Source organism: Uloborus diversus, chromosome 4 (assembly GCF_026930045.1).
Source record: "Uloborus diversus isolate 005 chromosome 4, Udiv.v.3.1, whole genome shotgun sequence".
NCBI classification, from domain to species: Eukaryota; Metazoa; Arthropoda; class Arachnida; order Araneae; family Uloboridae; genus Uloborus; species Uloborus diversus.
The window spans coordinates 119,456,666-119,481,803 of NC_072734.1; the positions used below are offsets into that span (position 1 = coordinate 119,456,666).

The following is a 25,138-nucleotide window of genomic DNA, read 5'->3' on the forward strand; positions in this document are numbered from 1 at the left end:
CCAGCATGGTTATTGACTGTTCCAAATTGATGAGTTCATAACAAGGACAAAACAGCAGCCTCTGGGTGGGATAACCAGGTTGTCTGGCAGATGTGCATGCAGATTGCATGAATAAGACCAGTCTAGTTAGTAGTTTTTACAATCCAATACCAGTTTCTGGTTCTCAATTTGCCTTTTTATTTATTTATATTAAGTTGATAAGGGTAATGATGATCTTTTCTTTAAATTATTTTTAAGCTCATAATCAGAAACATTGAACCATAATTTGGTTTTTAATTTTGATAATATAAGAACTGATAGGGGGGATGGAGAGAATTAAAAGCATGATTATTTGAATGAAACAGAATAGAATTTTTTTTTCAAAAAAAATAATCATTTTCATTTTATGTTAAATGCCCCATTAAAAAAAAAAAAAAAAGTCAATGTAATTTTTAACATGAAAAGTAAACTTTTGAGCATTAAATATATGTTATACACCGTCATGAAACCTATCGACACATTATAAGGTATCATAGATCATTTTCTCTTGAATTTCAACATTAAGATTTTTATTTTTTAATTAAAAAAAAAGATAGTAATTATATTAGCTATGAAGTTTTAAGGTATTTTACTTCTTAATTAATTGGTAAATTACACGTCAATAGGTGCACTGACTGATTACTTTTAATATCTTCTTCTCACACACTAAAAACAAAGCTAAACTGAATTTCTCAACAAAAATATAAGTTTTATTTCATGAAATAAACAATAAAATAGTGGTGCCATCTAGTGTTCACGCAAGAATTAGCACGTCTACAGAATTACCGCTTGGGAACGGTCAATATGCGGCCGTGGTAGCCCGATCGGTAGAGTGTCGAATTTAGAGTCCCTAGGGACTCTAGTCGGATTCGGGGCCGGAGAGTCCTGGGTTCGAACCTCGATGGTCGAAGACCCACCGTCGTCATTAAAGGGAACTGGGCGACGTTAAATATGCTCGTGGTTTCAATGTCCTCCAAGTGAAACGATACCTCTGGGGTGCTGGCACCAGGTAGCTGGACTAGTTCTAAATTCTCATAAACTGTTCGACCCGGTGATGGTGCTGTCATCTATCGGTAAATAAAATAATGGAGGCAAGGCACTTAGTATGCAGTCCTCGATATAAAAACAGTTGTAGTCAGTTGTGACTCTGGATAGGAATAGGAATAAGCAGTTTTAGATTCACTTTTTAACTGTAACCTTTTTTTCGTGACAAGTCATCAGTTTGAAACATGGCTGACGTTCTGAATGAAACTCTTCAAGAAGTTGCTAAAAATGCAACTTCGAAGCCAAAAGCTTCAGCGGAAGGAATGATGATTGCTTACTCTAGTCTTGTAATTATGGCTGTTCTACCAATTTTCGTTGGAGCATTTAGATCTGTCAAGTGTTTAAAGCAGCAAAAAGTAAGTCGTGAATCGCACTACTATTCCATATGTTTTCCAAGCTGAGGCTCTTCTGCTTGGGGTTATTTAAGCATTAGAGGAATTCTAATAAGACATTTTATTGGTATAATCTGTTTTCACTGATGCTTGTGTTGAATCTTGAACTTAAGATTTGTTGATTTATTAAATTTCTATGACATTTAAATCATGTCCATGTTATTTTCTATAAAAATACTATTGTTTCACTGTTGGTATTTCATTGATCAAAGCTAAATTTAATGGAAAATCAGTAATGCAATTTTGTAGTTCAAGTGGTAATACTTACTTTGATTCCTTAAAGGCGCCAGATATGTTAAAATATTTTCGACTAGATTTAAAACCTCCAATATGACAAAGGTGCATAGATGCTTTTGACTCAAAACCAAAATTTTTTTAAAGAACTATCTCAAGTCAAGATTATGTTAATAGTTCCAAAAATACTTATAAAACATCTTAGTGAAATGTATCTTCTTAGACAATATCTTATAATTGTTGTCCAAAATCCTTTTATACTTTTGCTACCTGATTATGAATGATTCATTTTAATTTGAAGTGTGCATTTCGTGGCTTTCACACCCTATTGCTTTCAATCGTCTATATCAATCTCAGGGGTGCACCCCCCCTATAAGAGCAAGGGTGCGCTCCTTAAATATTACAGATTCCCCCTCCCAAAAAATGAAAAATACCCTTTAAAACACCTCCCCATCTCCAAAATTTCTATGACGCAGTCTACGTCATGACCTCCTGTTGCATATCCCACACATGGGTTTGTATACTACATGAGAATGAAGGTTATACATTTCGATTCGAAGCTCGACAAAATTTGAAATTGATGTGCGACGTGATATAGCTAGGAGGCCTGAAATAAGTGAGGAGCCAATAAAGTGTTATTAGAAATCCGTTGAAATCCCCCCCCCCAAATGTTTAAAAGGAAGTGTTTCCGTAGAATTAATGAAGATAGGGGGAATTGAGGAACTTTTGTCTGCTTTTCTAGTATTAATTTTTTACTTCATCAAAAAATGAAAAATTTAGTCTTGATTTTTATCATAATATTCATTGGTACTTTTTTGTGACAGGTATATCATGACTAAGGGTCGATTCAGACACAAATTGGGTTCACTTAGCAACCCCTTGTCACAAAATTCGATATCATAAAAGTGGCAATTTCACCAATTTTTGCACCTTATATTTAGACTTTTCACAAAATTTCATTTGTAAAAATAGTTCTTTCATCATTTTTAAGCTCAATCAATTCATATGAAAGCAAAATATCTGAAAAAACCTCCAGTTTCCAGTCATCTCCAATGAATTCCTCTAGGTTCAAGGGATTTTTTATTAGATTTGCAATAGCTAAACAAGACTGGATTATAAGCAAAACGTTCAAATCCTTTGAAATTTGAAAATTTGTACAACACCAGTAATTTTTTCTGTACATTAGATATAGAAGAAAGTAAAAACACATATATTTGAAAGAAAAATGTCCAAAAAATAGTTTTTATTTTCAAAAAAAAAAAAAAAAAGAAAAGAAAAAGTTCACGAAAATTTCTTTTTTTTTTTCTCAAAATGTGGGCTTGAAAATTGATACCTGGAATGACTCCTTGTGGTTAATTTCTATTTTTAATATTGACAACATTTATTTTCATCATGTTTTTAGTCTGTGTTTCATAGAATGTACTCATTTGGTGATAACATGCATTATTTTGCTTTTTTAATAGACTTTTAAACAAAACAAGCCTTGAAAATTGACAAGCTTTGAAAAACATTCGTTCAAAACTTTAAATGCTTGATTAGCATGTAAAAAAATTAGTCAAATAAATACATTGAGTTATAAATAAATATTAAAAGTTCCATTAAAATGTAAAATTAGAAATAGAGGAGCAAACATGGTAACAATACAAACATAATTTTTAACATTTTTGTCTAGGATGGGCATAAAAGCCACTTAATGTAATTTTTGCCCTCATAACCTCTTCATTTTACATATTTCTCATCATCTAAAATTAAAAAAAAAAGAAAAAATACTCTAATCAGATACTTTTTTCTATCTATTTTTAAACAGAGTGATTGAAAGCAGATCAAAGTTCGGTAACACCATGTCTAAAGTATGCTGGTCCACCCTCCTGGGCATCTATCTTAGCCACATTATTCCAAGAACTTATGTTACAAATTCAATATTGTAACTAAATTATTTTTTCTTCAATTTCAAGTGAAAATAATAAATTCTTAGGATCAAATGATTACTAAATGAAAATGAAGTAGCAATGAATAAGTAGATAAAGCATAATCAAAATCTTATCCCATTAGTTGTTTCAAAAGATGAAATTAAAATTGGCACACAATACATGTTTTTTAATTGAATCCTTATAAAAATAATAGATAAATTAGTTTTGCATTAAAAAATACATGTGATTTCAGAGCACACATTGAGGACATAACATTATTTGCAAACTGAGACTGCAAAAAATTACACAATATGAATGCTTCTTCTTTTTATGAAGTCGGAACTCATATGTAATGATTCAGTGTAGTACAATGGATCAGTAGGATTTATAATTCATTTTTACTTATTTCATGTTTTTTTCTTATGTCCCTTTTCTTGCAGTTCCAAGAGGCAACACATGAATCAAAGATCGCTTTAAAATTTCTTTCTTCAATTACAGGATTCTGGTGAAAAACCTGAAACAATGTCCAAGAAGGATGCAGCCATGTTTCCTTTTATTGCTAGTGGTGCTCTTTTAGGTCTATACATATTTTTCAAAGTAAGCCTTTTGCTTTTAATTATTATTATTATTATTTTAACTTATGTGTGATAGAAAGTATAACTTTACGTGATCTCGAAAAATTTACAGTAAGGCCTGTATACAACTTATTAATAACTTTTTATTTCCATGAACAAGGTATTTTTTATTTATTTTCCCCTTCCCTAAACATTTTTGGTGTAACCTAGCCTGATCTGTTTTCATGACTTGTTAGCGTATGTGAGTAATTCATTTTCAATAATGAGCGATTTTTTTTAGCTTTTACATACATTTTTGCACACACTGTTATCATTTTATACTATAGTTTAAAAGCATGTCAGTGTGATTGAATTTTTATGTCAATGTGTACACTTGTATCTAGAGACGTACCGAGTACTCGGTAACTACTCGGTACTCGGCCTACTCGGCCAATTTGCCGAGTACTCGGTACTCGGCCAAATTTTGATCAGATACTCGGCCAATACCGAGTAGTTACAAAAAATTGAATATTGTCCAAGACAGATATTAAAATTTATAAAAAACGCAATCACATATAATATTCTGCAATCATTTACAATTTAAATTTAAATTTTGAGAGTAATGAAGTTTGTAATGCTTCAAGGGAATAAATCTTTAATGTCCCCAAAGTTGATAAAACTTATTTATTAAAAATTGTGCAAAAAAGTAAGTATAGAAAATATGGAATTTTTATATTAAAAATGTATTTTTGCTACAAACAAAAATTAGTTATAAGAAATATAAAAATACCTTTGCTTAAAAAATAAAAGGAAATAAAACAACGGTAAAAGCACAGTGCAGACACGTGTTTTGGCATTACAAGTAATTCCTTTTTCAATGCACAAAATGTGAGCTCGTTTAAAGGCATCCGACAAAAATCGGATTCTTTTGTCGAATGTCTTTACAGTCTTTAGCTAACATTTTATGCACTGAAAAAGACGTTCCTTGTAACGCAGAAACATGTGTCTGCAGCGTTCCTGCACATTTGTTTTATTTGCTTTTAAAAATGATTTATTTTTGGCGGACAAGAACTATAATAGATTGGTACAATTTGTTTTAATTCCAACTTGATTAATCATACCTTTTATATTTATTTTTAATTTTTAATTTAAAAAATAATTTTTTTGTAAAATTTTTGTCAAATATATATATATGTATATAAACAATTTTTTTTAAATAATGCATAAGTAAATTTCTGCAGGAATTTAGTTTTAAAAACTATTATATGGACATGGAGGTCTATACAACTATTCCAATAAGTTCAAAATTCATCACATGTGTATCGGTGGTTCTTCTTAAAACATAATTGGTACTTGGTAACTCGGCCGAGTAGTGAAAGGCCGAGTACTCGGTAACTCGGTACTCGGCCGAGTAATGAAAGGCCGAGTACTTGGTACTCGGCTACTCGGCCAAAGTGCTACTCGGTACGTCTCTACTTGTATGGTTTTTTAACTATTTTTCAGATTATCCGCAAATTTGCTTCTTTGCGGTTCGTGCCGCCTTGTTCCGCAAATCATCGAAAGTTTACTGTTTTCGAAAAATAGTAATATCAGGATAATCTAACAGTTGCCAACACATACTTTCTAACATTGTTTAATGAAAAAAATATTCAAGGCATTATAGCAGAAAATTTTGCAAGCCCCAGTTAGGGGGAGTTGAAAAAAAAAAAATTGTTTCATACCATATTTCACCGACATGTTTTAATGAATATAGGTATTTAATTTTTTTTTTTGTCAAAACAACAGCTTAAAAATAAATAAATATAGGGTTATTTTGTGTAAAGGGAAACGTAACTTCAATGTTTCAACTTTAGATCCTTCCCTTTCTTTTGGAATTGAGAGCTGAATTGAGAGAAATTTTGTGCATTGAGTCCAAGACTACACTCAGTGAAAGTAACCGGGTATGAAAAATTTGACTTTTGACTGTTCGTTAGTGAATGAAATCACGTTTCCTTAAATCTCAGCTTGTTCTCTTTTAGTCCAGAAACTATAGGGTAAATGGAAACGCCACATTTATTCATACAAAACAAATGGTACCGATGTGATATACCCCATCCTTGGCGACTTTTTCCTGTTGAAAACCAAAAAAGTGTTGCCAAGAGAACGATGTATGACAAGATATGTTGTACATTGTTCCTGGCGATGCTCTTTTGGCACCAACAAGAATGATCAACAAATACTTTAAGAAGACAATCATTAAAACAACACAAAACAACAATAAACATCGCGATATATGTAACAAAGGTATCAAAAACTATCTATCTAAGAACACAATACTTAAAAGTAAGTGCACTTACCTTTTTTTGGATTCTTTTCCTGGAACTGATGTGATATACTCCACCCGTGGCGACTTTTTCCTGTTGGCGGCAAGAAAGCATCGCCAAGAAAACGATGTATAACAACAGATGTCATACATTGTTTTTTGCGATGCTTTTTTTAGCGCCAACAGGAAAAAATCAGATAAAAAAACATGATCAACACTTCAGAACACAATATATATAAAAACAACATAAAACCGCAATAAAAAACATCACGAATATACGCTTCAAAAATACCAGAAACTAGAAAGGTTTTGTACACAAAGAACAATTACTAGAAAGTATTTAAAATGCTTAAATTAACAAATTACTATAACAGTTCACCAATGAAATATGTACCAATAGAAATAAAAGCTATTTTCCAACATGCATTTCGTCGAACAAAAACTTTTCTCATACTCTGCTAAAAAAGAGCACATCGATTCAAATCGCGATGTTAAAAGCAGAAAACATCCCTAAAATCCATAACTATTTCAGTCAAAAAAACAAATAGTTTAACAAATTAAAATGTATGAAAAGTAGAAATGTCTCAACAAAACATCCTAAACATAAACAATACAAAAATACCATACATTTATCTGCTATATAGGCATACTCTCAAAATACCTATTATATTTTACATAAAATAACACCTTTATATTTTTTATAAAATGCTGGAGTCAATTTTTTTTTTCAGAAATTCAGTACCTAAAGGAGGCACGTTAATAGAATATGTCTAAATTCGTGGCATCGATAAGAATGAACTTTTAGAACAAAATAACCGTACTATTTTTGTAAAATTAATTTACATACAGTAAAAATAAAGTTAAAAACTACAAGAACCCCTCAAGGATTTGTAAAAAACAAAGAATTTCGGAAGTGAGAGTTTTTTTGAATTCTTAAATAAAGAACTTACCTTTTTATGGTATAAATCCTCACACTCAGTCCAAAACCAAACATTACGTGACAATGACACGATACAGATACACACCACGTTGGAGTAAACATTTTAATTAACAACATTAACAACATAAAACATTAGAAAATGCCAGAAGAAACTGGCATTTTCTAATGTTTTTACTTCAAAACACAACTACTGAATCTAAACTAACACAAAATAAGCTTTCCTGTAAGGTATATTGCACGAAACAACACGTATCTCTCCTGCGTAAAACCGAGTAAACAACCCAAGTAAACAAGTTCGAACAAGATTGCCTTTGCGTTGCCAAACACAGGTTAGTTTCACCAAGGATGCCATGCTTAAAAAATTATTGCCTCATTGGCGAGAAAAATATTTCAATTTTGTGCAAAAAATCGGATGTCGCCAAATGGGGGGGGGGGTATATCACATCTGTACCCTTTTCCTTCTACCCCCATATCAGGCCGTGCACATATGTCCCGCTCTTACGGAAATCACATCTGTACCAAAAAAAAAGAGGTACTCCAAATTAAATAATGCATTGAATTTGAGTAATTCACACACAAAATTAATTAACATAAAAGTTTAATCTTTCAGAAAAAGAAAAGAAAAGGAAGAATGAAAAACTTTGTCTCCATTTATCAGGTTACAATATTTGTGGGATTAATGGAAACACCTAAATTGCTTGTCAAAAAAAAGCTGGGAAGGTGAAATTCATAAATAGATGCTCTCATGAACCTTCTGCATATTAAGTAAAACTAGTAGAAGCCAATTTGATCACATGTATAGTCTTGCTGGAGAGGAAAATGCAAGATTAGATTAAGTGGTGTATGTTTTCCTTATTTATGTGCTCATGCCAGAACTTGCTCTCTTAAGAACTGAATATTAACTCGGTATCTCTTAAGCTGTTTTTGAATAGTTCAAATACTGACTGAATCAAAAATTTATTAAAACTTTTGTAAAATCATGTGGATAAATCTGTTAATTGTTTTTTTAAATGAAACACTTCCAAGTGAAAAAATATTATAAATATTTATATTAATTACTGCTTTTGGTTTCTTGTATGTTTGTTAAAAAATTTATAAAGACCATTTCTTTTTTTTTCTTGTGTGTGTAGGGGTATCCTTACTTTGTAGTTCAATAAAGGCACAATTTTTTACTTTAGCACAGCGTTTCAAAAGCTGAATCCAACCTTGGTTTTCCTGAAGTTCAAGACACTTCCTTTTTCAGAGCAAAGAAAAGTGCTTATGGATTAAAAGACATCAAACAAAATCTTTTTTCAAATGTTTTTTCATCCATAAAGCTAATTTCTCAATTCAAATGTTGACATGTTTAATTATTAATAACTTTTTCTTATGTTTTATGCAGTAATTTATAATGCTCTTTAGAAATTTTATTGCACTTCTGTAAATTATATTAGTTTTCTTCAAACTATTTTTATTCTATGTAAAGATTAATTTCTATGTTATTTATGTTTTTAATAGGTTTTCTCGAAGGAATACATAAACTTACTTGTTACTGTGTACTTCTTTGGATTGGGAGTGATAGCTTTGACTCATATTTTAAGGTACTGTATATTATGCAAATTTCTGTAAAAATAAAAATGAAGAGTTAAAAAAAGTCACTTAGGTGTTTTTAAGAAGGAAATAAAGGGAATGCTTTGTAGACCAATTCACTATTTTTATCAGAATGAATTCAGCTTTGCCCTAAATTCACCATGAATAATTTTTTTATAACTCTGATTTTCAATATTGGTTTTTAAGAAAATCTTACAGCATTCAAGTAAGCCCTTATCTTAAAAAATGTATTTATTTATTGGAAATCGTTCAATTATAGATGCCAGATAACCTTTTCGAAAATATTCTTTGATTTTCAAAAATTTTCCTTTAAGGAAAATAAAAACATTGCAGAATTTTGTAAATAAGCTAATTTTTGTATTCTTGTTGCATACATTTTATTCCACATACTAGGAAATTTTACTTTCAAAAAACTATAAGTAAAAAGTATTCATTATCAGTTAATAATTTCGTCTTAAATTAGCAACTAAATGGCTGTATAAGCAGTTAACTAATCAACTTACTAACATTTTTCCTCATTTTACGTCATTATTTTAGATCTGCTCTCAGAATCACTTTGTTCAGAAAAATCACTTACTTTATTCAATACATTTTCGCTTTCCTTTGCTGAGAGGCACTCTTTTACTGTATGCCGTTGCTAGCTACTGCACAGCTGGTGAAATCGCTCAAAACAATTGCTTATGACTTGCAAAACATTGTGCGATATTGAATGTCTTATACTACATAACCAAATATCTCAACTTTGGAAATGGTAGATAATATGTCATGCCATCTATTGACAGTTGGGAAGAAACACTAAGGAAACACTATAATTGCTCAATCCATTTTGTAGCCGGCATGTGATATCAGAATGGAAAGCTGCAGTTGGCTGTATAAGCTAATAGAATAAAATGCAAAACTAATTGATACGTAATATATTTTTGGTAAGTTGTGAATTGAAAGCAAAATTCTTTTAAGGTAAATAAAATAAACACATTGTTTAGAAAAGAGGTTTCAAATTATTGTTTCATTTTCCCTTTACTTAAGCTAACAGAGTAGTTGAATTTCAAGAATTCAGTTTTGTGGTTATTATATTTAAATATATTAAATTATTATACAGTAGGACCCCGATTAAACAAATTTTGCGATTTAACGTATTTTTTTTCTCCTTGACTAAAATGAAGGAAAAACCTCCTATTAACCGAATAATAAACCCCAAATTAACAAATTATTTTAACAGCTAAAAAAAACTTTTTTTTTTTGTTAATTTGAGCTAGGAAATATTGGATTTTTTTCCAAATGTTCTGTTCATATTGTCTGAAATAAAAGAAAGTTTTCTTGGAATCAGCAATTTTTCACGGGCGAGGGGGGTAACCCACGAATACTGATTTTGATGCAGAAAGTAATAATGAAACTCCGATTAAAACTTACTTTTTCAAATGCTTTACATGGCCTTGAAATTGTAAAAACCTATCTCATGCAACAGGCTGCAAATGACACAGTATTTTCTTCCCTCTATAAAATAGAAAGAGAACTATTTCAAGCCAAGTATCAAGGATATTGTCAAACGTCTATTACTCAGTAGTTTTAAATTTCAAATTAACTAATGTGTAATAAGTTGTAAAATGCTGAATAAAAAGTGTACACTTTCTAATTATGGATATTTTTGCCTAGTTGTTTGTTAGGGGTTTTAGATAAGGTAAGTGCAGTGTTTGACATTTTTTTTAACACCTCAATATTAAGGATAACCCCGATTTGACGTATTAAAGTTTTGTTCCCGATGAATTTGTTAAATCGGGGCCGACTGTATATGTATTTTTTTAAATTTCAACTAATTATATTTTTCAAATGTAGCTGTTTAAAATGAGGTATTATTTCAGTTTTTCATTGAAATAACTTTGAATCCTTGCTTGACAGTTCTTTTAAAAAATGCTCATAGTTTGTACTGTTGCTATTTTATTAGTAAATGTATGGAAGTATTCTGTTGTGTTAATGCTATTATCACACATTTGCAGCCCTGCTATATCCAAACTTGTACCAAAAAGTTTTCAATCACATCATCATTTAGTATACACGAGAGATGCAGGCACAGAGAAAGAAGGTTTGTTTTAGAATTTTTTATTTCTTAATGCTTCTTGCATTCTATTAAACAGAAAATTGTTATTTAAAACTCAAAGTTAAAACATTGATGAAATAACAAGAATAGAAAACCTTTTTGACTTTATTAATTAGTTTTATATACTGGTGAAAAGAAAAATGTGCATAGTAGTTTTTCCGAAAAATTTTCTTTTGCAATAATGTACCGATTTATGTTGACTGAGAAATTGTATTACAATTACAGAATGAGACATGTTCTTTCCACTCAAGTCTTAATGCTTGTTTTATAAGCAGAAGCGTTATAGGGTCGGTAAAATCTAAAGCTTTCTTCTTAAAGGCTTAAGTATAGTTCTTTTAAGCTAAAGTTACAAGGTAACAGCTTTGTAGTTGCCAACTGCCAAATTGATAGAACTGTTATCTATTATTTTAATAGCTAGCAGTTAATTGTAATAGTTATTGATATTTGATTTTTTTTTTTTTTTTTTGCTATGAACTTATTGTTAATATTAGGTAGAGATTTTTATTAGACTTGTTTAAACAAAAAGTTACCAAACAATACTCTGGGTCTAAATGAAGACTTTATTCAAAGTATGCACCATAGGACTGAGCACAACCATCCCACTGATTAGCAGACCGAAGGAGTTCTTATTTCGAGAATTTCTGTGACCGAGATGAGGCTCAGTCTTTCACAGTGTAATTGAGTTCGTCATCCAACTTGATGTGCTTCTCTTTAAAATGTTTTTACAAAAGACCAAACACATGGAAATCATAGGGCGACTTCTCTGTGTTGTAGGGTGGATGGTCAAGCTGCTTCCTTCAGGGTTCATATGCTTCTTCAAAACTCCTCCAATACTCCTTCATTTAGAAAAATTTTTTGAAGGGCCCTTCAAACTCGTTCATTTTGGTTTTAACTCCTTCTTTTTTAGTTCGACCACATAATCTTCCTCTATGACAGTAACTTAAAATACTTCAATCGACAACTTAACTTCGTCTTGGGCGATTGTATATGTGTGATTTTAATGTAAATTCATATAATTATTTTTTTCATAAAGATGTGATTTTCCAATTGATCATAGAAGTCATAATAGTTGAAGGTGAAAATATTATTAGAGGACAAAGACATTTCACAATTGAAGTAAAACATGCCCTCCACCTCATTCTCAACAGCAAAAGTCAGGTTGTTTAATTATTATTTAAATGTTTAAAAATACATAAACAGATGTACTATATTAAGTAATTGTGTTAAAAACACAATCGTTTAGTAAATTGCAGTTATGATATTGTAAAAGGATCATCCACAAGTGATGTCATACTTTGAGGGGGAGACGGGGTTCATGAAATTGTGACAAGGGGAAGAGAGGGTGACAAAAAGTGACATCACACAGTTATTGTAACAATATTTTTAAAAAACATGACATGTGACAAGAGGAGGAGTTAGGTGAAGTGTGACACTTTGACAAAGGGGAAAGGGGTCAAATATGTTGAAAAAAAGTGCAACATCATTAAATGACAGCCCTTTTGTACTCCTTCAAAATCACATTTCACTCCTTCAAAACTCCTTCATTTTATTTCTGAAATTGAGTGCGAACCCTGTGCCTTGTTGAATGTTTTGAGCACTGGAGAAGCATTAACTCTGATGTGTACTGTGAGACACTCCAAAGCCTACGCAGGTTCATCAAGAACAAAAGAGCCAGGGATGCTTACGAAGAGTGGTTCTGCTCTGTGATAATGCGCATCCTCATGTCTCCAGGGTCACCCAAGCGACACTGGCTGCATGAGTAGTGATTTTAAGTGGGAGCACCTGAACCATCCATCTGCCCTACAACCCAGACAAGTCGCCTTGCGATTTCCATGTGTTTGATCCTTTGAAAAAACCAGTGGCGGATTTAGGGGAGTGCAGGCGGGGCTACTGCCCCGGGGCCTCCACAACAAAGGGGGCCCCACAGTAAAATTTTTACAGCATATCCTAACTTTCACGGATCGAAAATATTGATATATACATATATATCAATATATTCGGATATATATCAAAGCATCGGATATTTTCAAAAATATGATGATCATTTCAAACCCTGATTAGGGGGCCTCACTCCTTTGTTGCCCCTCGGCCTCCACACTTCCAAATCCGGCCCTGGAAAAAAACATTTAAAAGGGAAGCGCTTCAACTCTGATGACGAATTCAAGAACACTGTGAAGGACTGGGGCTCATCACAGCCACAAAAAATTCTGGGAATAAGTCTGTTAGAGTGGGTCTAAATGAAGACTTTGAGTAAAGTCTTCATTTAGGCCCACAATATCGTTTGGCGCCTTTTCATTTGACAACCCTTTATATTTTCATACATCGACTACTTTTAAGTTAAAAAATATAAAAATTCGTAAAGTTTGAAGATTTCCCTTTAAGTTCATACCAAACTCTTTTTTTCTTTTTTGTTATCCCAATTTCTAAACTATAAATTTTAATAAAGAGCTATTGTTGTGCTTCCAAGAGATGGAGGATGAGGCGGAAACAGAACTCTTCATTTTGTAATACATAGGATTAGCAAGAATGCCCGGTCTGTAAATTTTTTGCTGCTCCCTCATTCTCATTGATCCTACATACTACATAATGACGTGTTCTGTGTTTTTGCTTCCAGTTCATCCACCAACTGTCCTTGGCACTACTATGTTATAGTTGGTATGTTTTGATTTTCAAATTTTTTTTCTCTGAGTTCTGGGAACAATACTCATATTAACAATTTGGATATTTTACTGGATTTTGTTAAGTAACTAAGAGCTAAGTAATAAATGTAATTGTTTACTCCTCTTTTTTTTTCTTTAGTAAAAAAAGATTTTTTTTTAATAGTTCAAAACATGTATGTTTTTTCTTTTGTAGAATTGCTTGATTTTTCATTTGCTACTTCCGATATCATCGCTCTGGGCTTATGCAGCATTGTTGGTAGTGTTTATCTGTGGAATAAGGTTAGTTGTTGTTTTATCGCTATATAAATAGTGTTGTTTAGTATTTTCAAGTACATGAAACATTTCAAAGTGGCCATTTTAATTTTGCTGCTTTTATAAAGCTAAATGTTGCGTATATTAGAAGTGATCAAGAGTAGGGACAATTTGAAAATTAAAGTTTGCTGTAATCTATGTTATTGATTCTTGAGATTTTTTTTGTAACTATTATGAATGAATTTAATAAGAATGTGGGGGTGATATCTCTAAATTTTTAATTCATATGGAAGCTAATACTGATATGTAACAACAAAATATCAAAATTATAGCTATCATAGTAGCCTCCATATTTTCTCTTTAGTTTAAAGCTACACTGGCTAAAAATAATTTCTTAATTTGTAATCTATAGGCAATCAGTTTGAACAGTGTTTGAACTCCATGATCTCTTTAAGAATCAGTTTGCATTACAGAACCATGACCTGCACTATTTTATTGTGATTTAGGAAGCTGAGGAAAAATTAAATTTTAAGCAAATCCATGACAATGCTATTTAGTGATATCAGACATAATAGTTTAGGAAGCTCTAACAATATTTTTTGAAAAGAATTTTTTTTTCTTTATGTGAAATAACCTCTCTTTAACAGAAACAAAATCACCAATTTATTTACAGTTTCTTGTAAAAGTATCACATAAGTTTTTTTTTCTTTTTTTGAGGAAACATTACTCATAATTCAATCTGTTTTGATAATTTTGGTGCAAAAAGTGTCAGAACATATTTTTCATCTCATAATTTTGCTTGTTTTCCCTTCCCCCTAGTCCTCCCTTTTAACCAGATTGTCACCACACTGGCCCACTTTCAGTCTTAATTAGAACATTGCATGCAGGTGTATTTCACTGCTGGCATTTTTTATATTTTTACATAACAATCTATGAGGAACGTGACAGCATGATTCCCACATGTAAAGTGTTAAGGCAATTCAGAGGAAATTTATAAATATTATATATATTGACCAAATTAGTTCCATGATTCTTCAGAGCTTGTGCCACTATTGCTTTTATTATTTTTGAGGATAAATTGGGATTGCTGTATAATTTTGAGGGTGAATTGTTGTTTTAATTTGTTTGCTTTTTTCGTTCAGTTCTTTAATTTTTTTTTGAAAGTAACAAACTGTTATAAAAATTAGAATGTCTGGTTTTGAAAATTTTCTACCATAATCTTCCTTGAAAACTAAATTTATAGAAATTAAAATATTCAAAGAATCTATTCAAATATGCTAAAATTCCTGTTTAGAAGTTAATGTAGGCAGAGTGCCTTTTCCCCCAAGAGCAAGTTGACCCCCCTATAGCAAGAGTCCCCTAAAAAATTGAAAAATACCATTTAAAACATCTCTTTAAAAATTTCAAGGGCGCAGTCTGTGCCACGTCCTCTCCTAGATCTAGGCCTCCCAAAATTTAGTAAGTGCACTAAAACATTGCATTCTTCTCCAATATATACTTTTTAGTAATTTGGTACAAACTTCTATGAAATATTCCTTGCTTAAAATTTTGTCTAAGTAGGAGTAATCAAATCATTTTTGTATTTTCTTTTTTGTAGCATTGGATCATTAATAACATTTTTGGCTTAGCATTTGCTGTGAATGGTGTTGAATTATTGCATTTGAATAACATCAAAATTGGATGTATTTTGCTTGGAGGCTTATTTATATATGACATATTTTGGGTAAGTTAACTGAAAAAACTATTTTGAATCCCCTCATGCAAGTTTTAATCTTTGATATCATTCATTATTGCTTCCCATGAAGGTACCTTATATATTTGTCAGTTATGTGCACATCCCTATATTTATAGCATTTAGAAATATATATTTTATGTTAGTTTAGAACTACACATTTTTGTTATGTACGATATTTTATTTGAGCTTAAAATTTTTTTTTTATTGTTCCTTTGATATTGCAACCCTGTATTATTATGAAATCTTTTATGTACTATTTCTGAGTTTGGAATCTATATAGAGTTCTTTCATAAATTTTCCAGCATTTTGATGCTAATAAGAAATAGTGTAGTCTTGACAGGCCTCAGAGCTGTCCAATATACCAGACAGCCTGGTTATCACATCCAGAGATTACAGTTTTGTTCTTATTAGAACTCATTAGTCTGGAATATTGAAATAACTGAGCTGGAGGCAAATTTCAACTCATTGAAGCTGAGAGCGCCAATAAACTGGTAGATAAAGTGAATTCAACTCACCAGCGAGTGTCCCCAGCATGGTGCAGTTGGACTCGAAAACTGAAAGCAAAGTTTGGGGTATATATCAGAACTCGGATGTCGGGTGTATTGCACACAGTTCTGCCTCAGCTTTGGCTTAGGAGCAGTAACTTACTGCTAAATACCTCAGAGCTGTGTTATTATTTTGTCCCCCCCCCCCCCCCCCACCGAAGCCCTTGGTTTAGTCATATTACCAATCTTAGTTTTTTTAATATTGATATGTATGTAAGAAATATTTTGACTCCCCCCCCCCCCTCCATGCAGCAGAAAATTTTAGTTACTCCAGAGAGGCAGTGACCAACTAGATTCAAATGAAAGACCTCAAGCTGATACTTGAATGTATTTCAGTTTCTTCAGGCTGTTAGCACAATATTCTAACATAGAATATGCACAGCAAAAAGTAGCCATAGAGATTTAAAAACTTGTCAGTTTTACAAAAAGAAAAAAAAAAAAAAAAAAAAATCAGTTTAGAAAATTTAATGAAATAAAATGAATTTAAAAAAAAAAGCCGAGTATAAAAAAATAAACACCAATGAAAAAATTAAATTAAAATATAATTTGTTTGATAGGTGATGCAATGTTTCATAATTTTTATAAAATCAGATATTTATTTATTTTGCGATTCATGCCTTTGATTCTGACATTTTTGTCTACCCTGATTCTACATGTAACTCCCCCCCCCCTTTTTTTTGGTATTCATTTATTTATTATTTTTTTTAAATTTCAATTTGCAAACTTGTCTTAAAATCTGTAACAAGCTTCCCATTGATTTAATGTAAACTGCAAGTTATTTCAATGTTTAGTATTGTTGATAATTATTTTTCTTTACGAAAAAGAGAGAAAAGTGTCAACATTTATCTTTTGATCTGCTTTAAGAGATGTATAATATTTTTTTCCTTACGTTTAGGTTTTTGCAACAGATGTTATGGTTACTGTTGCTAAGTCATTTGAAGCACCTATAAAATGTAAGTTCCAAAATTGCACTAATATGTTTGTTCTAAAGAAAATGGACTGATTAATGTTGTTGTACCTTACCTAGAAGTTTGTTTTGTAATGGTTTGTCGAAACAGCTTGAACATGTTTGAAAATACATTTTAAATAATCAAAAACACTTTCAAATTAAGTTGAATCTGGCTGTCAATTTTTTGTTGCGGAAAAAAGAATTCAGGTGTTGGCTTTCGAAAATCTTGTGGCCAATCTAGGTATTATATGACTACTGTAGGTAGTAAAATAGCTGCAAGCAGAAATACAAGGGAGAGGCAACGGGGATGAGATGATTCCGCCCTTGAGGGACTCTTTCTGGCAATTTTTTGATACTGAAGTTCAAAAGACGGAATTTACACAATCTTGAATGATCTTTGAGAAAGGGCGTTGGATCTCTTCCCAGCAAAAGACTGAAGTTCAAAAACTACTACCCCCTTGCAAATTCTCCAAAATTAAGGTCTTAAATATGCAATTGTAGGTGATGGCATTAGGAGAGGAGATTGTATCTGGAACTCTCCACTAAAATGTTTTTGAAATTGACTTTCCAGAAACTTCTGGGCCATCTACCCACGGACATTTTTCAAAATTGAAGTTATTATGAGGATGCTATTGTTGAGCATCTTTTGTTTTGTTAGGAAAAGCGGTAGAATTCAGACTTTCCTCTGGTAAGTTTTCAAAACGTATGAAAAACTTACCAGAGGTAAGTAATAGTAATAAAGTGTATGATAAAACAGAATTTTTGATAATCTTTGATGATATCAGGCAAAAACGGGTTCAGAGGCTCTGTGCTAGAAATTTCCTACTTTGTACACAATCGTCGGCCAGCTGATGTTTAAGAGAAGGATGGAGTTCGTAACTCTCTCTCTTGGGAATGTTTTAAAGTTCAAGCTCAAAAAAATGCATTTTTAGACTTTCTTCGATGATATTAGATGAAAGGGGAAGAGAGACGTGACACACACGCTCCCTGGAAGTGTTTCAAAATTTCAGTCTCTCCAATGTTATGGGGCCTTTTACTGCTAATGGTTCTAATGTTTTTGAAGACTATCAAGAGAATAAGACAACGGTTGATCATGCAGTTGCTCATTTTCTTGATAGCTATAAAGCACTATATAGAATGTTTGCATTGTGTTTATAGAAAGTGTGCATGAAAGATCAGAAACAGAAAAAAAAAAAAAAAAAAAAAAATACAAATCTCCGATTCAAACGTATTGAAATGTAAAGGTTTAGCATATTGTTAGCATTAAAATGTTGTTTAATTAGAGAAAGATGGAAAGAGCCTGTGTGCATAGTTGTTTAATAAATCAAAAAATAACTAACTGGCACCAATGGAACTTTCTGACTTTTCATTATATGAACCTTTTGAGTGCATATTTAATCATTTAGTCATTAGCTTCATAGAAGTGTAAATTTTTAATCTTATACCTAGGAAGACGAGAAGGGCCTCAGTGGCCTCCAAGGAATTTGACAACAAAAATAGAGATTTGCCTTTCTCTTACTTACTGTAGCATGAAAAAGTGCTATTCACTCTAGTTTCACTTTTATCTTCCTATTATTGCAGTCAGATGGAATTCCAAAAGCAAAATACTTCCGACTGCTCACCAGCTAGTGTCAAAATCGCTCTTTGAAAGAGAAACTAACACTTGACAATTTGGATTTTAAAGATAACATCACAGAAACTATTAGGGATTCAGTTCTTATTTAGTCATTAGAGGAAATCCGCTAAACATGTGGACTCACCAAGAAATTTATTAAGAATTCACTCAAAAATCATACAGGGGCCACACTAGCTGCATGTCTTTCTAGGTATATACGGCTAATCGCAGTTGTTTCGGTGTTAGCTTATTTCTAAGCTTTTGCTTTTAATAAGACTTAAGTTAAAATTTATTTTTTATATGCTAAGTAACTCATTAGAATAAATAAAAATGTCATACAATCATTAATTATATTTCTCTAGATTAATTAGAACTTTTTTTTTATTATTTCAGTGGTGTTCCCTCAAGATATATTAGAAAATTGGTTAAGCAGCAACAATTTTGCAATGCTTGGCCTTGGTGATATTGTCATTCCTGGAATATTTATTGCATTACTTTTACGCTTTGATCTCAGGTATGTATAAAATTCCAAATGCAAAATTATCATACAGGTTTTTACCATTTAATATAAATACTTTTAATGCATTATCTTGATGTGTACTTATTTTTCCTTTTCATTTAAAAGTTGCAACATTTTTGATAACTCCTAAACATCAGTTTGTGATAAATAGCGCCATCTAGTTATTTTCTTTGGTACCCGTTTGTGTGTTCAGAGGGAAAATAATGGGTTACAGTGCATGATTAAGTTATCACACCACTTGTATCACTTTGACAAATGATGGATTGGTATATTGCCTTCAGTCTACACTTTGGTACACAAAGTTAAAATAGCATTTTTTTTTATGCGTTAATAATATTTTTCAGTTCAAAGATTGTTCAACATTCTTTAGTTTATACTATCATCAGTGTACATTTTTTTCCCTGTTATTTGTAATTATATAGTCCTTCCTAAAATCATACTTGTTGAGAGGCATTCAAATCAACAGTGTAGCAAAAAAAAAAAAAAAAGGCGATATAACTGAGGTCATTACAAGTATTGAGTTACAAGCAAATGGTTTCTGCACTTACTATTTTTTTCTTATACTAAGACGACTTTCTCAATATCAATAGTAAAACAAAACTAAACTTTTATATTATTGTTAACAGCGATGAAAAAAAGTATGTCAGGTTTTGCTCAAACCCTGTTCAACAGAAATACATGCATGTATGTTTGGGGAAATGAATTTTCGCTGCTTAAAATGCGGAAAATTTAATGAATAGAAAATTCCCCTGTTTTGTTAATTGATGAAGAAAGATACTTTTCTTCTGCAATATAATATTTTTACTTCTGTGCTTGAAATTTAAAAAATGTTTCTTTCAAAGAAACCTTTAATGTTTTGGGAGACAGAGAGAAAGTCCAATATATATATTTGTATTAGCAATATAAAATGGCGTAACAAAGGAAAATTAGATAGTTTAGAACCCATGTATAAAGATTTTTAGGATATTAAGTCTGAATGTAGTAAAGTGTGCAGTTAATTACGTACAGATGTATGTTTTATATGTGAGCACTTCCCCCAACCGAGAAGTTTTCTTGCCTCTTCTCTGTAAAGTTGATAATTTAGCCTTGTGTGTCATTTTCGCTTTCTGCATAACTGGATTCTTAAATACTGTCTAACAAGCATTCTTGCTTTGTTTAGTGGTGAGAAAACTGATTTATATAATCATTTAGCTAAAACTTTTTTTTTTCAATTAAAGCAGTAGCACTTATATAGTTATGTGTTGAACTAAAAGAAAGAAAGAATACAAAGTGTTACTATTACATTGCTTGTACATATTTTGCTTCTTCATTTTTCCATTGATACAGTCTTACAACCAAGTTCATCTTATTTGACTCATTATCTCAGACTTCTAGCATTTAAAAAATTTAAATGCTCATTATTTAGAAACTTTTTAGAATTGTTAATGTAAGCATTCTTTACAGATCTATAATTTTCACTACCTGTTACCAAAGCACTAATCAAGTAAAAAATTAGGTTTTTGTGTAACTGGCAGTGAGATGCTGGAAATATTGAAATGTGAGTTCTTTACGTACATTACTAAACTATGTCATCATTAATTTTATGCATTTATTATTAATTTTTAAAAATATTTTTGCAATGTGATTGTTGTTCATAATGTGGAAATTTATCCTATTCTAAACAGTACTAATTTTGAGTAAACTATTTTAGTTGTTCAAGTTGACTTAGATATTTGTTTAATGATGTTGCATGCAGTGTATTTACTTTATGTTTTTGTGGAAAACTTTTTTATTTTGAATTCTTTAATACTTTTTTGATTTGTTATTGAATAAATAAATATAAAGTACTAAATGAGACAGTTAAAATAAATTATCCCAACAATAGTTCTTGTGATACTTAAAAGTTGTTCTCAAAGATAATTCTATCAGCAGTACACCAACTATTTGTCAGCAGGTGAGAATCGATACAATAATTGAAATATTGAAAAAGTGCGTTTAACTGTTTGATGCTGAACATTTTGTAAATACAAGGATCAGTCAAAAAGTTAGTTGCATTGCTTAAAAAAACACAACAGGTAAGGAATCCTACAATTACTTTATTTATAGCTTCAAAGTTACATTCAAAATCTACCTCTAACATAATTACCTCTGTTACTTAAGCATTTGTTGAGGCAAAGGTACAAGTTTTTCGATACTTTCTGCGAAGAAATTATGTGCAGTGCCTTCTTGTGTTGCAGCTTTTACGTCATCATCTAATTGGTATTTTGGTATTGCAACTTTAAAAGTTCATTCATAGGACCAAAAAAAAAAAAAAAAAGACATGAAGAGAAAGATTTTGGCTATAAGAAGGGTGATCCCTCACTTCCCATCTAAACTTTTTCAGTTGGGCTTGCATTGTCAAGTGGGAGCACAATGCCTTTGACTGTTGACTATCAGTTGATTTTGAAGTGAATTAAGTGCAGTTACCTATTTTTGCCCCTAACAAAGCAAATTACTGCACACATTTCCAATTTGGATGCCACTTGTAGCTGTTTGGACATGTTCATGACTGATTATGGGAAAATGGCCTCACAAAAGTCACTATGTCACACAATTAAGATTAATGTTGCCACACAGTTTCATCAAAATAGCTTTTTACCAAAAATTTTTATGAATTATTACTACTAACTCTCTGATGGACATAAATAACTAAAAACATAAATAAAAATAACAATTTAACATTTAAAATCAAAACTTTGTTTTCATTTTTAATTAATTTTTTGTGAGATTAATTACCAAATAGTAGGCCTAAATGAGTTGTGATATACTGCTGTGTTTTTTAATATTGAGGAGTACATGCTCTGCCTCCAAGTAAGAGGGTTAGTTGCCTTGCGATGAATCCTTTTAGTATAATAAATGTTGAAGGTGTTCATATATTGTCTCTTTTCAGTTTAAAACGAGGTCAAAAGCTGTATTTCTATTCAAGCTTCATTGCATATTTCCTTGGTTTAATACTTACCATTTTCATCATGTCATACTTCAAACACGCACAGGTATGGATATTTTAATGTTTTCAGTTCTGTTCAATTATTAGTTTATTTTCGTTTGATCTAAAATTTACTCTTTTAGAATATCAGATTGATTTTATACATTGGAACAATTTTAGTTATTTGAAATTGCCTCTGAAATTGTTGGCAGTGTAACATAGTTGGAGAAACTTGGGATTTTTGTTTTGAAATTCTTGCACCATTATTTATATTCATGTAAAAAAAAAAAAAAAAAAAAAAAAAAATGGTGAGAAAAACAAAATAAAAATGAATAGTGTTATATTATCATTTGGAAAGTTTACTGTTATTACCCAAAATTTCATCAACTTAGCTTTGACAACACCTCAGGAAACTGTAGTGTTGTCCAAAGCAGTTTTGATGAATGAATAAATATAGCTTCAGTCAGTAACTTCTTGTATCATTATTATTTTTCAAATAATTAGTAGAATACCTGGCAATTAAGTAATTGTTAGGTTAATGTAATGTTATTTCTTATCTCATCAATTTTGATATGTGAATTTTGTCTTTTGAGTCCCATCATCTGTGTATAGTTCATTTATTCCATTCATTTTTTAGCCTGCATTACTGTATCTTGTACCAGCATGCATTGGAATACCTGGTCTTGTAGCAATTGCCAAAGGAGATGTTAAAGCACTTCTTACGTATGTACAGTTTATGTTATTTGCCTTGAAAGTACTATAAAATTTGGTTAAAATTTAAATGTATGACTATTAGAATAAATTATTTGAAAGTATGTCAAAAGTCTAGTTTCCAGATAAACTAAGTTTTTTTTTTTGTATTTCTCACAAAATCTTGTCTTTTAAAACCAAAAAAGATTTACCCTCAGCGGGGCAATCTCTTAGTACGGCCCTGAAGCAAATTATCATTACTTAGCAAGAGAGTGTATAAATGTTTGCTGCATACAGAGGTTTGGGATTCACGCTCTTAAAACACTGGTAAATGATCATAAAGATTTTTTTTCTATGGTTCAGTGCAGAATAAGATTCAACATGCAATGCAGCATTAACCTGAAAGTTGTCATTTTTGGATTTACCTCAGTCTGGTCCTCAGGTACAGAGATACAGTCGAATCCCGATTTAACAAACCTCTATTTAACGAATTTCTCGATTTAGCGAATTTTTCTTTTTCCCTGACTAAAATGAAGGCAAAACTCCCTATTTACCAAATAATAAACCCCAAATTAATGAATTATTTTAACAGTCAAATTTTTTTTTTAAAATTTGAGTTCGGAAATCGTTTTCTATTTCGGATTATTTTCTAAATATTATATCCATGATGTCCGAAGCAGAGAAAAACTATTCTTTGAATTAGCAATTTTTGACAGACAATGGGGCAACCAACAAATATTGATTCTGATGCAGAAAGCAATAATGACACTCCCATTAAAGCTTACTTTTTCAAATGCTTTTCATGACCTGGAAACTGAAAACATATCTCATGCAGCAAGCTGAAAATGACACAGTATTTTCTTATTTCCATAAAGTCGAAAGAGAACTATTTTGAGTCAAGTATCAAGAAAATTCTCAAACATCTATCACTCAATAGTTTAAAATTTCACATAACATTGTGTAATAAGTTGTGGAAAGCAGAATAAAAAGTGTACACTTTCGAAGTATGGATATTTTTGCAAAGTTGCTTATTAGGGGTTTTAGATGAGGTAAGTGCAGTTTTTAAATTTTTTTTCCCACCCGGATATTACGATTAACCCCAATTTAAAGTATAAAAGTTTTGGTCACATTGAATTCGTTAAATCGTGGTTCGAATGTATATTGTGTAGCAACTGTCAATGTTTGGTTGAACGTTTTGGCTCTAATTTAACTCTTGTCTTTTAGATATGAAGATCATCCTGAAGAGGAAGCATCAAAAGAAGGTACACCTGACAGGAAAGTTGAAAGCACAATGAGTGAAGAAAAAAAGAAAGTGAAATGATGTGAACTTGAAAAGTATATTATGACACAAAAACGTTACCCAATAAAATTAAAAACTTATATAAATTCATTTCCATTCAAAGTATTGCATACATCAAGATCTTCCTTTTATTAATCAATTCTACATTTTGGCAGTTGTACTTAATCAAAATCTTTAAATAAAATTTAAAAAAAAGTTTGAAAAAATGACTTATTAAATTTTTATCCTTTCATAATTTGGTATCTGAACAATTTTAGTTTTTAGTTAAAAATGCTTAAAGTTTTTAATTTTATTTATTTCCAATACTTAAACAATCCAATATACACTGCCTCACATTGCTGCAGATTGTACATGTGCAATTACTATTTTGTTCTTTATGTTTTGAAAATGAAGTCTCCATTTGATAATCAACATTCTATGTATTTTCCTTTGTTTCAGAATAAAAATTTGTAGAAAGTTTAAATTCATGTACTGTTTTTTGCATCTGGTTACAAGTTTCATAAAAAGTTGAACTTTGTATGCTTTTTAGGTACCATATTTCCCATATATATAGTTTCTATTCTAATTTCTTTTTCAAAAATCATTTTGCATACAATTTCTTGGAGTAACAACTTGAAAATTTCAAAGAATTTTATAAAGGTTATTAATAAGGAATGTTAACAAAATAATAATCTCATGAAGCATAATAATACCACAGTGGGGAGGTTTCAAAATGTATTTTCATTGCGTAAAATGTTTGTATTGCATTTGTCCAGAAAACAATGAATATAACTGAAAATATAATATGTAGAAAATATGGTACTTACACACATTGATTCTTCCACATATTTTTATGCAGTTTTAAAATCT

At 31.1% G+C, this 25,138-nt stretch overlaps 1 protein-coding gene across 1 annotated transcript; it reads left to right on the forward strand.

Moving 5' to 3' along the window:
- Nucleotides 1-1,244: 1,244 nt before the first annotated feature.
- Nucleotides 1,245-24,752, forward strand: LOC129221581 (minor histocompatibility antigen H13-like). The gene is made up of 11 exons (XM_054856088.1): nt 1,245-1,418; nt 4,097-4,195; nt 8,892-8,974; nt 10,979-11,064; nt 13,933-14,018; nt 15,589-15,714; nt 17,167-17,224; nt 19,229-19,349; nt 22,264-22,366; nt 22,937-23,022; nt 24,214-24,752. Exons 1-11 carry the CDS (start codon nt 1,248-1,250, stop codon nt 24,308-24,310), a joined length of 1,116 nt encoding a protein of 371 aa, XP_054712063.1. The 5' UTR covers nt 1,245-1,247; the 3' UTR covers nt 24,311-24,752.
- Nucleotides 24,753-25,138: the final 386 nt, after the last annotated feature.